This window comes from Neophocaena asiaeorientalis, unplaced genomic scaffold (genome assembly GCF_003031525.2).
Source record: "Neophocaena asiaeorientalis asiaeorientalis breed wild unplaced genomic scaffold, Neophocaena_asiaeorientalis_V1.1 scaffold152, whole genome shotgun sequence".
NCBI classification, from domain to species: Eukaryota; Metazoa; Chordata; class Mammalia; order Artiodactyla; family Phocoenidae; genus Neophocaena; species Neophocaena asiaeorientalis.
Window position 1 is genome coordinate 531,277 of NW_020185338.1, and position 14,954 is coordinate 546,230.

General features: G+C 49.8%; 1 protein-coding gene across 1 annotated transcript in view; it reads right to left on the bottom strand.

Moving 5' to 3' along the window:
• The window catches only part of SLC24A4 (solute carrier family 24 member 4), a 169,389-nt gene that overhangs the window by 49,805 nt on the left and 104,630 nt on the right, over positions 1-14,954 (bottom strand). Inside the window, exons 3-6 of the mRNA XM_024736313.1 lie at positions 6,668-6,744; positions 2,838-2,912; positions 1,495-1,579; positions 886-965 (exon numbers count right to left, since the gene is read on the bottom strand). Coding sequence (XP_024592081.1) covers positions 886-965; positions 1,495-1,579; positions 2,838-2,912; positions 6,668-6,744 — 317 coding nt within the window. The remainder of the gene's footprint in view (positions 1-885; positions 966-1,494; positions 1,580-2,837; positions 2,913-6,667; positions 6,745-14,954) is intronic.

Consider the following 14,954-nt stretch of genomic DNA (forward strand, 5'->3'; position numbering starts at 1 on the left):
CACAGAGTCTCGGCACACGGCCCACCACGTCAGACGGATGACCTGCTGAGCAAAGGGACATCAGCTGTTACTGGCTGGGGAGATGGGGTACGGGGGCCGGGGGACACTGCTGGGGGGCTCCCACCACCCCCAGACCCCTGCAGGTGCAGACACATGTCCACGGAGCTCATCTTAACTGTGACACCAGAACCACATCTTGTCTGGCTGTTCAAGGCCACCCTGTGCTCTTTGTCACATTTGGGGATGGAATGATACCACATCATGTTCCTAAATGATGGCAAAGCTGCCCCCTGTTCCTCCAAGGTGACCACATGGCATGTTTCCCAGCAGAAGCCATGTGCCAGGGGGAGAGGCCAGAGGCACTCACTCTTCCCTCCGACGTTCGAACCTTCCGGGGGTGATCGGCTGCCTACCTCTACCTCCCTTGGCCGGGCGGGGCCTACCCTAGAGCCTGACTCTCTGAGATTGAGTCTAATGTCCCCCTGGGGCTCTGAGGACCAGGAAGATGCGATGGGGTTTCAACAACAAGCCAGCTTTGCGCGTCCTGTGGGGAGGCCGAAGGCGGGACCCAAATATGTGCAAAGTCTAGCTCAGGGTCAGAGTTACAGGAGACGCCTCTTAAATATTTACTGCTGTTGAATGAACGCTCCCCCCTTGGACCAGCCATGGAGCTGATGCTCTTTCTGCTCTCAGACCCACCGGTGGAAGGAAGGAAGGACAGCCCTGCTACACGTGAGGAAGCAGGCTCGCAGAGGAAACCGTTTCTGACAGCCACAGCACTTACGGGCTCGGCTAGGGCTGGGCCTTGGGTCTCCCCGCGCTGTCCCTACGTCATTTCATACGGAGAGAGAGACCACTGACCTGCCCTGCGGATAATCCACAAACTCCGATTATACACAGGATGTTGAACACAGCAGAGCCCACGATGGTCCCAACCCCGACATCTCCGTGAGTGATGAACACACCTGGAAAGAGAAAGGCACAAACACTCCTCTGCAAAGCCCAGGCCTTCCCCTTCCTTAGACCCGGGCCGGCTCTGTGTCCCCCACCCCATGAATGGAGGGAAGCTGTTCTTATTATCAGAGAACACCAGCGACATGGTTGAGGACAACAAAACCAGAGGTGGAGGTGCCCTCAGGGACCGGCTACTCTAATGCTCCCACTTTCTGAACAGCTTTATTAAGATGTAACTCACATGTCATAAAATTCACCCATATAATTCAGTGTTTTCTGGTCCAGTCACAGAATTATACAGTCATCACCACAATTTAATTTTAGAACGTTCCCTTCACCCCCAAAAGAAACCCCATATCTGTTAGTACCCCACTCCACCTCACACCCCTGGGAACCACTAATTCACTTTCTATCTCTCTACTTCTCCCATTTTACAGATGAGAAAACTGAGACTCAGAGCTGACAAATGCCCGCACTAGTCTGGACACCAAACCTGGGCTCTCTCTGCATCCTGCGTCTTGGGGCGATGGGACTTCTTACCAATCACAGAGGCAAACAGCTCTGGCGTCGAGCTTCCTGCAGCCATGAAGGTGGCTCCAGCCACATCTTCGCTCAGATGGAGTTTCTGAAACAGAAGCGACCGCAGACCCTCAGGGCTGTAAGGTGGGGGCAGTAAACATGCTAACTGGACACCTGGCAGCCAGGGAGAGCGCAGGGGAGCAGCACGGCAGCTGGCGTGGTGGCCTCTCCTCCCTGCACCTGCTCCACACTGCCAGGCACTCAACCCAGAATTGCCTGTCCCCTTCCCCCATCTGTCCATTTCTGTTCACTCTCTGAGCCCCTAAATAACGTCTCCTTGATGAAGTCTTTCTAAGTGGCTACCACGAGCCAGCCACTCCCCTGGGACAGAGGAGCTGAAACACGAATCACGCAGTGAGGGTCTGAGGTCCATGCGCTTGCCTACCCACTGGATGACGAGGACGAGGTTGGTCTTTTTCATCTTTGGATGCCTAGCACAGGGTCTGGTGCTCAGCGGGGATTCCACCAGTTTAGCGCCCATCTCCTCTGGTGCTCACACAGACCTTGGGTACCAAGCGGACCTCCACACGTCAGGTTGTGGATGTGGAGGCCTCGGACGCACAGCCTGGCTCCTGCATCCCAGAAGGCCTTCTCAATGGCAGGCCCAACACCTGGCTGCTCACTGAAACAGACCCTCACATCCTGTCCCCAGGGCTGAGCCAGCACGGGACAGGGCTGGAACTGTCAAGGCCCACTCTGCTTGGCAACGCTGTGTTCTGGCCACAAAGGCCCATCCTCTCATCTGGAATGTGGGGCTGGAGGCTTCGGGTGCTCGGGAAAACCACGGAGATTCTGGGTCCGCCTAAATGCCAACTTGAAGGTGCTCACCTGTGGTTCTCAGAAGGCCCCTGGTCAGGCTGGCTCAGGGCAGGGTTTGGCCTCCTCCTGCCCTCACCTCCCAAAGCACTCCTGGGCAGCCTGGGCTCTGAAGCCACTGCGGAATCCAATCGCTGGGCCAGCACAACCTCCCCACTGAGCTTGCTACAGAAGGGGTCCTCGGAAGGGCTGGAGCTCTGGGCTTGATGGAAAATGGGGTGGGGGCCCATCGCTGACCCCAGGAAGAAGCCCGGCCACCTCAGCCCTGCTGCAGAGGAGGTGCCGCAGCGGTTCAGCCACTGAAGCACCTGTGATAGCTTTTAGCCGAATCCAAACCATGCTACATCCTGTCCTGCCCCTCCCTGCCTCTGCCTGGGCCTGCTCCCTGCCCCGGTCCTTCTTGGCCTGGTACCGACACGCCACGTGTCAATCACCCCCAGCCCCTCACCCAGGCTTTTGCCAAAGGGTCCTAAGTCCCTCCCACGTACCTCGCAGATCTTCTCTAGAGACGGAACGAAGAACTCATCGCACACTATGGCCAAGGCATAGAACATGTACAGAGCCTGCGAAGGAAACGGGGAGACAGAGAGCGTCAGCCAGAACTCCTGCCACTGATGGGCACGGCCAGGCGTCCATCACCCTCCAAACCAGCCTGCTCGGGCAGAGGCCAGGTGACCAGAGGGAGGCACAGAGGAAAATTCCAGCACCACAGAGATGTGATTCCTCAGTTCCCTCACTGACAGATGGGGAAACTGAAGCCCAGACAGGAGAAACCACTTGCTGAGCAGTGGAGGGAACTAGAACTCATGCCACAGGGTCCTGTGCTTCTTCTTAAAGAAGCAGCTCTCTCTTCAGCACCACGGTAGGCCCTCAAAAGGCAAGATCCTAATCTTAAGGGCCAAGGGGGAAAGCATTTAAAATTGCCATTTTAAGAGTTTAAAATAATCATCTTCCTGATTCCCCTCGTTAGTTTTAGAGAAGGCATCATTTCCTTGTTACTGACTGCCCACCTCCTGCCAAAACAGACGGTGACGTGAGACCCAGCCTTTTCTCGGACGCAGCTTGATGTTGGTCCGGGTTAAAATCCACAAGCCATTTACACCGGGAGGCTCATGGAACAGAGTCCAAATTCCAGTGCTAATCCTGGGAATTATCTGCCTTGGGATTTTGGATAAGTCACACCTCTAGGTCTCAGTTTCTTCTGTTTGATGACAGAGGAAGAACAGGTGGGTAGTTTTTAGACGGTTTTATCTACAGAACTCTTCCCTGACCTGTCCACCCAACATGGCTCTACTGAGCTCATCTTATGTGCCAGGGACTATTCTAGCCATTAGGGATAGGTGGCGAGGATGCCTGGAAAAGCCTCTGCCTCTTTGTGGGGGACGAGCAGATAGGCAAATGAAGTATCTGTAACTGCCAGGAAACAGCAAGTGCAAAGGTCCTGAGGCAGGAGCATGTTGGATGCATTTGAGGAACAGCAAGGTCACTGGTGCAGGTAGAACAGAGTGAGAATAAGGTGGAAAATAAAGAATGTGACGCTGGAGGGAGAGGCAAGGAGCAGGACCTATGGAAAGCAGATGGGATTTTACTCTAGGCTCTGGTGGAAACCATTTCTTCCTCAAAGAAAAAGTGACATGAATGCCCTATTCACAAAAGAGGGAAAGGCTGGGCTGCTTCAGCTAAAACAGCGTGATATTATGACAACTTTACAATTAATTAACTGTGACTGAAGTGGAAGATGTATCAACTGTAAACAAAGCATCTGAGGCAGATGTCTCCTGGAGTAGACATCTACTCTACTGGAGTCCAGGTGTGGCTTTCGCTGAATTTGACACATTATCTTTTGGTGGCGGGGGGAAGGAAAAAGGAAACAAATACTGGGGGTGTGGGTAAAGTGGACAGAGAGAGGTGGGAGAGACCCTGCTACAAAGCTTAGGATACCGACTTGAATTCACACCCTCGGAAGTTCCCCCCAACAGCATCTCCCAGGCAAAGGCTGTCCCGTGAGGCTGAAGGGCCTCTGGCTCCCCTGACGCTTCAGAAACACTGGAGAGAAAAGGGGGCCAAGATGGCACCACTGTTTCCTTCACTTGGGACAGAAGTTCTGAGAAGCTTCTTAGTGCTACAGACAAAAACTGGCTCTAAAGCTCCAGCCTTTTCTTGCTCTAAAGAAGGGCTCAGCAAACTTTTTCTTAAAGGGTCAGATAGTAAATATTTGAGTCCTCGCAGGCCACACAGTCTGTCTTGACTCTGGTGCTGTAGAAGATTAGCCATGGAATGGCTGTGGTTGCATTCCAATAAAACTTTATTTATAGAAACAGGAGGTAGGCTAGATTTGGTTCTCCAGACATAGTTGGGTAGTGCCTGGCCTAAAAGGTTCCTGCCTGGCGGCGCAGTGGTTGAGAGTCCGCCTGCCGATGCAGGGGACGCGGGACCCTGGTCCGGAAGGATCCCACATGCCACGGAGCAATGAAGCCCGTGCACCACAACTACTGAGCCTGCGCTCTAGAGCCCGTGAGCCACAGCTACTGAGCCCGCACGCCACAACTACTGAAGCCCACGCACCTAGAGCCCATGCTCCGCGACAAAAGAAGCCACCGCTGGGCTTCCCTGGTGGCGCAGTGGTTGAGAATCCTCCTGCCAATGCAGGGGACATGGATTCAAGCCCTGGTCCGGAAGGATCCCACACGCCGCGGAGCAACGAAGCCCGTGCTCCACAGCTACTGAGCCTGCACTGTAGAGCCTGCGAGCCACAACTACTGAGCCCACGTGCCACAACAACTGAAGCCCACGCACCTAGAGCCTGTGCTCCACAACAAAGAGAAGCCACCACAATGAGAAGCCCGCGCACTGCAACTCAGTGTAGCCCCCACTCACTGCAACTAGACAAAGCCTGAGCGCAGCAACAAAGACCCAACGCAGCCAAAAATAAATAAATAAAATAAATTTATTAAAAAAAAAAAGAGAGAAGCCACTGCAATGAGAAGCCTGCACACGGCAAGGAAGAGTAGCCCCTGTTCGCCTCAACTAGAGAAAGCCCACGCACAGCAACGAAGACCCAACACAGTCAAGTAAATACATAAATTTTTTAAAAAATTAAAAAAAAAAAGATTCCTGAGGTCCTCTCAGATTCAGGAAAAAAAGCTTTGCCAAGACTTTGATGAGGCAGAGGGACAGAACTATGGGACTAATTCGCCAAACCCACACCCCCTCAGTGAAAGGAGAGGGCATGGGAAAGCCAGAGATACTAGGAAGATAATAACTCTATTAGAGAAATAATACACAGGTCTGTCACTCAGAATTTGCCCACAACCTTCATTTTCACTAGTGGTTTATCCTGTTAATTAAAACTTCACTCATACATTATTCTCGGCTGGCAACTCTCTATGTGAGAATCCCAGCTTTCACTTGCTTAATTATCTCTTGCAGAGACGAATACCGTGTTGGGTTTAAATATGTAAGCAGATGGTGCTGGGTGGTCAGGGAACCACATCAGGAGGAACATTTGCTGTGACTGATGCGAAGTAGAAAATTAAACCCTGAGCACTTTCATTTCCCGGCAGTAAACAATGGGGCTGGCAAACGTTTCCTACAAAGGGACAGACGGTAAATTTTTTTGGCTTTGTGGATCACGGAGTCTCCGACACAGCTACTCAGCTCTGCTAGTGAAGCATAAAAGCAGCCACAGATGATACAGAAAAGCGTGAGAAAGGCTGTGTTCCAATAAAACTTTATTTACAGACATGGGCAGTGGCTGCGGGCTGTAGTTTGCCTGCAGAGAAGAGCGACTTTTACCTATAATTTAGTTTTGAGCTCACTGTGCCTTTTTGAACTGCTACTTGAACTCCACCACTGGTCAGCAGGCTCATCTAACACTGAGGGAAGTTTGAGAAGAAGGGCACCAAAGTCTTAAACTAGTTATGTCAAGGCAGTAAAATGTGGGGGGATCCCGGGGATCATGATAGCAAGTGGGGACAGAGCCCTTATCATGTGCCCTGTGACGTCTGATGGACTTGACCCATGTTCACTTGTATTTATACATCTGGGAAAGATGCTGTCACTCCCATTTTATAAAAGCAGAAAATGAGGCACAAGAAGACGTGAATCCTTGTCTCGGCTCTGGGGCCACTCGCCGTGTGACACTGAACAAATCATTTCCTATCCTTAAGATTTCATTTCTTTGTGGTTAAAACACATCCAGCATCTGTTCTCACAGGGCTCTACAAAGACTGGATGAGATCTTTGACACGCTGTGTTCTGAAGACAGGTTTCACATGCCTGAAGTTTAGGGACATCCCACCCCGAGAGGGCCACTTACACCAAGGATATGTAGCAGGACGGCTCCGTGCTGTCGCTCTTTATTGGAGAACAGGTCTGCGGGGAACTCATGAATCGCTGGAAGACAAGAGGACACGGTAAGGTATTCAATATTAGTTACCAAGGGGTGTCATTTGAGGTCTGGGGGGGTCGGCCATGGAACTGAAGAGCCCCCCTGGTGTTAGACTACCAGGGGAGAGGCCAGCTACTTCTCTGTCCAGGGCAGACCTGCGCTCTTAGGAAAACATTGCTGGATACGGAATTATCCAGATATTCTAGTACCTTAAAGTTGATCATGTTTTGCATATCCCTTGCAATTCAAAAAAAAGAATGAAACACTTCACACCCACTAGGATGGCTATAAACAAAAAGACAGATAATAACAGGGGTTGGCAAGGATGTGGAGATACTGGAACCCTCATACATTACTCGTGGGAATGCAAAATGGTGCACTCCCTTTGGAAAACAGTCTGGCAGTTCCTCAAAAGGTTAAACAGAGTTACCATATGACCCAGCAATTCCACTCCCAAGTATCTTCCCAGGAGAAATGAAAACATATGTCCACACAAAACCCACACACGAAATGTTCATAGCAGTATTATTCATAATAACCAAAATGCAGAAAACAACCCAAACATCTACCAACTGATGAGTGGGTAAATAAAGCGTGATATATACATACAAATGGAATATTATTTGGCAATAAGAAGAAATGAAGTACTGATACATGTTACAACATGGAGGAAGCTTGAGGACATTTTGCTAAGTAAAAGAAGCCACTCACAAAAGACTACCTATTGTATGATCTCATTAATATAAAATGTGGAGAACAGGCAAATCCATAGAGATAGAGGTAGATTAATGGTTGCCTAAGGCTGGAGGGTATGGAGTTTGGGGGGTGACAGCTAAAAGGTACAGGGTTTCTTTTTGGGGTAATGAAAATGTTCTAAAATTGTGGTGATGCTGGCACAATTCTGAATACTAAGAGCCACTGAATTGTACACTTTAAACAGATGAATTGTATGAATTACATCTCAATAAAGTTACCAAAAAAAGCATAAAGAAGTCAAAAGTCACCAAAGAAGAAAATCGGGATGGTTCCTTGCTTTGTCAATGGATTCCAACCACATTCCTAGCAGACAGCTTTCCAAGTGGCTTCAACACACGCTCGGATCTGTTACAAATACAATCCCTGCCAACGGGCAGGCTGAGGCCAGGGATGGCTGTCCCGCTTGGGAGGGCAGGCTCCAAGGTCACACGGCCAAGTTCAGTTCTCTGCTCTAATACTTACAGGCTGGGTCGACAGGGACACGTTCCTTAACCTCTTTGTGCCTCAGTTTCCTCATCGGTAAAACGGTGAGACTAATTTTAATAACGTGCCTTACTGTTACAGCGCGTCAAGCTTGTGGTGGGCTTCAAACCTGCATCCCCCCCCCCCCCCCCCCCCCACTCTTCCCTCACCGCCAAGTCAGAACTGAGACGCAGCTCCACGAAGGGGAGAGGGGAGGCCCATCCCCTTCCGCTAGAGTCCTTTCAGAGCTCAGGGACAGGCAGCCTCTTGCACAGCCCTTCCAGCCTGTCCCAGACCCATCAGCCGCTCCTCCCAATCTCCCCTCCTGCCCACAATGGACCTTTCACTCCAGAGGGGGAAGCCAAGATCCCAGAGAGGTCAAGTGACGTTGGCAGGGTCGAGGATGGCAGTGCCGGCACTAGGAAAATCTCCTGTCCCAAGGGAGGGCACTCTTCTGGCAGTGCCACACAGAGCAGGGGAAATGATCCATAGGAGACGAGGCTCTAGGTAAGCCTTGGAGGGACACCTGATGCCGAGCGGGAACAGGGGAGGAGGTGAGGACTGACAGCATCCTTGTCCCCTAACCTCTCAGGCCCACTCAGGTGCCAGGTGTGCTTCCACTGGCACAGGTGGCATCTGAGGTCACTGAGTACCATGTCATAGACCCTTCTTTGGCCCAAGAATGCTTCTGTTATGGGCTCTTGGACCTCAACGTCAGTTATAATGGTGGAATAATTCCTTCTCACCGCCCCGCCCCCCACTGGAGATGACCAAAGGTAAGTATTTTATTTTGTGAATGTCATTTTTGCAGGTTCCCCATCAGACACCAAAACACCCCCACATCCTCGGCACTTCAGCTAGACTGGAAGCTTCTGGAAGGCAGGGATCCACATTGCCCTGCATTGCATTCACAGTGCCTCGGCCAGGCCTGGCACACAGTAGGTTCTCAAGAGACCTTAACATTCAGTTGAATAAACAATGCTAAAATATTAACAAAAATGACAATCGACAATCTACATCATCTCATCCTGTTAGAATGCTTTCGTTACCCTTGCAAACCTCTTAAATGCCTAGAATGATACCTGGTTCAGAGTGGGCACTTGATAAACGCTTAGAAACTTCCAGGACAAAAATCCCTTCTCTGTAAATATAATTTGGCTCTAAGCTCTGAAAGGATGGTTTCTCCCTTAAAACAGAAAACTCTTCTGTTTAAGATGAGATTCTCCCAACAAGACCCAGAAAACATTAGCTCCCCAGACTCCCAGAACATGTTCCCACTTTAAAACAAGCAGCATTTAATGAAACATAGATTCTTTCACTTTTTTTCCCCCTGTAATCAAACTTCTTTAATAGAATTGCTGCTGTCAGTTCAAGGGCATGGGTCTACTTCAAGGCTTGTCGGCTCAGAGACGGAGAATTATAAAGGCGGTAACTCTACATTCCTGAGAACAGGACCTTGCTTCCAGGAGAAATGTAACTGTCTGGGATATTTCAGGGCAGATCAAGCAAACATTTCTGCCATGAAAATTCGAGCCAGTTTTTGATTCTCCAAAGCAGTGATTTATCTGATACTGGGCACTCTTGGAAAATTAGAATCAAGTAATTCTGCCTTTGTGCCATAAGGACATTGTCGTCTGGTCTCCAGCAGAGAGGGGATGCGGGTTGTAAGCGGCTTTGTCCTTGGTAGGAACAGGCTTCTAATGGTTCAGCCGAAGCGCCTTGCTCCGTGACCCCACGCGTACACTGGAGGGCTATGGAGGGGGGTGAATGTCATCACGGTCTGAATTTTGCCAGCAGAGACAGAGTGACTGGCAGAGCTGCCAGCTGCTAATCACCCTCTGTACCCACCCAAGTCTTCTGGACACACCCTGAGCCCGTGAGGCAGGCACCGCAGCCACAAATATCCCTGTTTTCCAGATGAGACTCAGCGGGGGAGTGACTAGCTCAGGGACCATATAGGTCAGGACTCAGGAGGGGGATCCTGAGTTCCTCGTCCAGGGTTAAGGGCTGCCTCTAACATGGACAGAAATCATGCTGCACTGACTTGAAATGGAAGGTTTGAACTGGGTCCTGATTCAACTACCCATCCGCTTGTGGGACCCTGGCCGAGTCGTTTAACCTCTCTGTCCTTCTATCTCTTCAGTGGCGATGTGCTGCCATGCAAGGTGGTGCAAGAGTCACCGTTACTGTGTGTGCACGCCCTGGCGAGGACAGCAACGGCCGCAAGCAGGGAGATGGCCACCCTGCCCTCCCTAGCTGGCAGCTGGTAGCTGGGACCAGCCCACTCCCCAGTTTAAGAGTCAAATCCTCTAGAAATTGGCATACGGGGGGTGGGGTGTAGAGACCATGGAGCACATGCAGCAGGAACTCCACCCCTCGCACCTTCGTCATCAACAGCAACGATTTTAATTTTTATTATGTTTAATTAATTTTTATTGGGGTATAGTTGCTTTACAATGTTGTGTTAGTTTCTGCTGTACAGCAAAGTGAATCAGTTATACATATACATATATCCCCTCTTTTTGGATTTCCTTCCCATTTAGGTCACCACAGAGCACTAAGTAGAGTTCCCTGTGCTATACAGGAGGTTCTCATTAGTTATCTAGTAGTGTGTATATGTCAATTCCAATCTCTCAGTTCGTCCCTTCCCCCTTTCCCCCCATTCCGGTATCTACATGTCCATTCTTTACGTCTGTGTCTCTATTTCAACAGCAGCAATTTTAAACCGCAGGCAGCCTATACAGCGGCTTAAGGCTTTGTTTTTAGAAGCAGGTAGCTTAGGTTTCAGGAAGTGCCTCTGTCCTTTACTTGTTACCTGCATGACCTTGGCGAGTTGTTTAACACTGCAGGACTGTTACCTCACCTATAAATGGGGATGCTACGGAACCTGCCCGCCAGGCTGCTGTAAGGATTAAGTGATACAGATAGTGTATGCACAGCACTTATCCCAGCTAGGCTGCCATCACTCTGAGGACTGTTGACTTACAGACTCCTCCCTCCACACCAGGTCTGTGCCCGCTGTTCCATAGGATGAGCCTTGGTTTGTGAAAGCAAAAGAGAAGATGAGATCAGCTTAGTGGGGGAAAGAGCAAACGTGATTATACCGGCCATGTTAGGATGTGAATGCTGGTGCAGTTTAATCCCAGCTTCCTGAGAAAACCTTCTTCTCCTCTCTTGGGCTTGCTGGGATTGGGGGCCCGCGGCCACGTTCAACGGTGGGATGCTTGCGGGTCTGAGAGGGGCCGAGTCTGCCCTATCCGCTCAAATCCCCACCAGGGAGAAGAGAGGAATCAACAGGGCGCACACAAGCGGCTTTCGAGGTCACGCCTAAGCCTTTAAGCCGCAGAAATCTGGTGGGTGTAGGGAAGAGATGTATCTGCAGGTGGAGCTGAGCTCAGGAAACCAGAGATGATTCCAGCAACGTCCACACCCGGGTGCGGGCAGGGGAGGAGAAGGAGGGGAGATAAAGCTGCCAGCGACCCAGCAGCCACTCCCCACTCCTCTTTTAGCATTCTTTCCTGTGGACCTCGGAGCCCAGAGTCGGTTTCTCTGTCACTCTTAGTTCTGGAACAACCCCCCACCACCGTGTGCAGGGGGGAACTGGGGTGGGAGGTCTTTCCTGCCAGTTGCTTTCCTGAACATTGAGGGGGGAAATGTAAGGTCCCAGGGGACATCTGCCATCCCTTCCCCACCACTAGCTACTAAGTTCTCTAATACCTTACAAGCCATACCCCTAGCGCACACCTGACCTTTCCTGTTGACACACACAGTTACATGGGTGACGCCATTATATTTCAGAAACCCTGAATTTATGTTGCCCTTTCAAGGCTCTATACTTTGGCCAACAATGCTGCTAGTTCCAAAATGTATGAATTTGTTCAACAAGTATTTACTAAGCCCCCACGCAGCAGGTGATGGACTCTCTGGGAGCAGGTGGATGAGGCCCTGATGCATCTGGGAGCATCCTTAGGTCTGGCAGCTCTTCACCTTGGAGGGTGATGGGAACTTCTGGAGAAAGCCAAAGTTACTCAGAAAGCAGGAGGTTATCAGGATGGCAAACACCCTGATCCTGAACGAGTTCAAGTCAATACATGCTTCTTGAGCATTTACTATGTGCCAGGTGCTAGGCTAGGGGCTTAGCTTTGAGGATGTGCCCTTAATGGGCTGGTGAGGGTCCAATAAGGCAACAAATGATTGAGAGACAGGAAGAAGGCTGCTGTGATGGTGAGGCATGAAGAGAGCCAGGGGTTACTGACCTGGGGGAGGCAGGACGGGCAGCAAGCCCATGGAGAGAGTGGCACCCTTGTCAAGTTTTGGAGGCTGCGTTACTGACTTTTCAAAGTCCTTTAATCTGCCACGTCAGTCCTGAGAAGATCATTATTCCCATTTTGTTGATGAGGAAATGGAGGCTCTGCGAGGCTTAAGGATTCACCTGCAGTCATACAACTACTGTTTGGCACAGGTGAGAGAAGAACCCAGGCTGGGAGCCCAACCAACACCAGGCTCTTTGCATCCAAGCATTTTACCCACAAGAGGGGCACATCTCGGGACTAAGGTCTCCTTTATCCAAGGAGCAGGTTCTGTATTCCTGGAAGCTCCAAGGGCCGTGTCAAGAAGTCATGTTCTCAAAAGGAGGAATACACATTGCATGTCTTAGGTCAATTCCACTTACAGCCCAGGACCCACTCATACAGAGGCCTAGCCCACTATTCTGTGGATCCTGGGGAAACCTGTCACTCATTTTCCTTGACCTCCTTGAAACATTTAATAAAACTGACCACTTCTTTTATGTATGAATGAACATATGTATGAATGAATGTATGTGTTATCTATCTACCCATCCATCCATCCAACCATCCACCCATCCATCTTACATACAGTAAGATTTGTTCGTTGTGATGTGCATTTCTATGGGTTCTCAAGCCTCTGAGACAGAAGAGTTCCCCCACCCCCAAATTCCTTTCTGCAGCCTTTTTGTAGCTAAACTCTCCCCCGAATCCCAACCCCTGATGTGTTGCCTTTTTCAGAATGTCATATCAATGGAATCATGGAATATATAGTCTTTTTGGTCTGGCTCCTTTCATTTAGCAAAATACATTCAGGTTCACCCATGTTGTTGTGTGACTCCACCTTCTTGCAATGTTCTCTCTTAGTTTCTTTGACCCCACGCTGTCCTCACTTGCCTAGTCTCCTTTAGAGGGCCCCCTCCTCTGTGGGACCCTGAACCTTGGGGTTCCAGGGGATCTGCCCTGAGCCCTCTTCTCTCCAGGTGACCTGGCTTTGACTTTTTAATCTCTGCAGACTTCTCCCAGATCTCAATCTTTCCTGAGCTCAAGACCTAACATACCCAGCTGGCAATGGCACATCACTCTCTAGCTATCTTATAAATACCTTAAACCTGTCCCCAGTGAACGGCCCACCCTCCATGTCGGTCTGGTGCCATCCTTGATGACCTCCTCCTCCCTCATACCCTGTGATAAGTGGACAGGCCAGTTGGCACTCAGCATCCATTTCGACTTCCTTCCATGAGCCTTCCTGTCGAGAACACTAGGTACAGGTGACGGGTGTGCAGGCTGTGCACTGCATGTTCACACATACTAACCCTGTTTCCTATTCTGTGGAACCTGACCTACCATGCAGCTAGGGTTCTGAATGAGAAGTAGGTTCGGCCAACCTAGCAGATTCAGAGGACAGAAAAGAGGGAGAGGTGTTATTCCTCTAGCAACCAAGGCTTCGGAGATCTAAGTGTGGACAGGCTCTCCTGACAATAGCATCTACTTCCTTATTTGTACATAAAATGTTTCTGAATTTGAATATTCCATTTCCAATTCCTGCTCCTTTGGCCCTTCCTGCAATTTTGTAAGGCCCTAATTCCCTGAATTCAATTCCTTTCTGTTGAAAATATTGAGAATGGTTTCTATTTCCTGCACTGAAAGCTAACTGGTACACTCTGCCCTCTTCTAGCCAATCCTCCACAATCTTACTTCCAAAACAGCTCTCGAGTCCATCAGCTTCCTCATCTCCACCACCTGCATCCACTCTGGCTGGACCACTGCACCCGCCTTCTGCCTGACCTCCCCACGACCATTCTCAATCTGCTCCTTTCTGTTTTCCACATGCATTTATGGCTTAGAACTCCTCAATGGCTTTCAACTACTCTTTGGAGAAATGCCCAGGACCCTATCAAGGTCTTCAAGACCCTGCGTGGTCCAGCCCTGGCAACGTCTCCTGTCTGCTCTGGTTTGGCTGCACTGGTCACGTCTGTGAGCTGCCAGGTCCTGGCACAAGACAGGTGTTCAGGAAATGCCCGTTGAGTGATGAGTATCTGGCCTTCCACCTCCCTTTCGACACAAACCCAGGAGCTGCTAGGATGAGCTCTGCCCGGAAGGATGCCCAGGAGATGGTGTGGCTAGCCCTCCTTTCTCAGCTCCCGGCTTTTCAAACTGCTGCTTGGATGCTGAACCGTGACCCTTCCCAGACGGAGAGTGTTTGACAGAGAAGTCCTTCCATTAGATGCTGATCTTTCTTAAACCTTTTAATTAGTTGATTCTCTTCAGGGAATAGAAACTGTGAATTGAATTTTTCAAAAAGGAAAAAAAAATTGCCTCAAAACATGCCATTCTCCCTTTGCTTTCTACCCCGGTTAAAAATAACCCCACTTTCTAAGCCCTGACGTTTATTCTGAAACTATGAAAGCTAGATGGGAAGGCTGGTGAGTAATTTAAATAGCTTCAAATTTCTATCATTTCGACTTCTGTGTTTTAGAAACCACCCAGTGCCAGAAACCAAAGCAAAAAAATAAAAAATAAAAAAATCGTGATTTTCCCCCAATTCTATGGTTTGAAATAAAGTTGCTAAGAATTGTGTACCTTTCATGGACAACAGCTGAAATGTCTAGGTTTTACAGCATCACTCTCATGTCCCAAACAGGAGTAAAAATAATTAGATTAAATCACTGGCTTAACCAGCATGAAAATGAGTTTAAAATCTTCTCTCT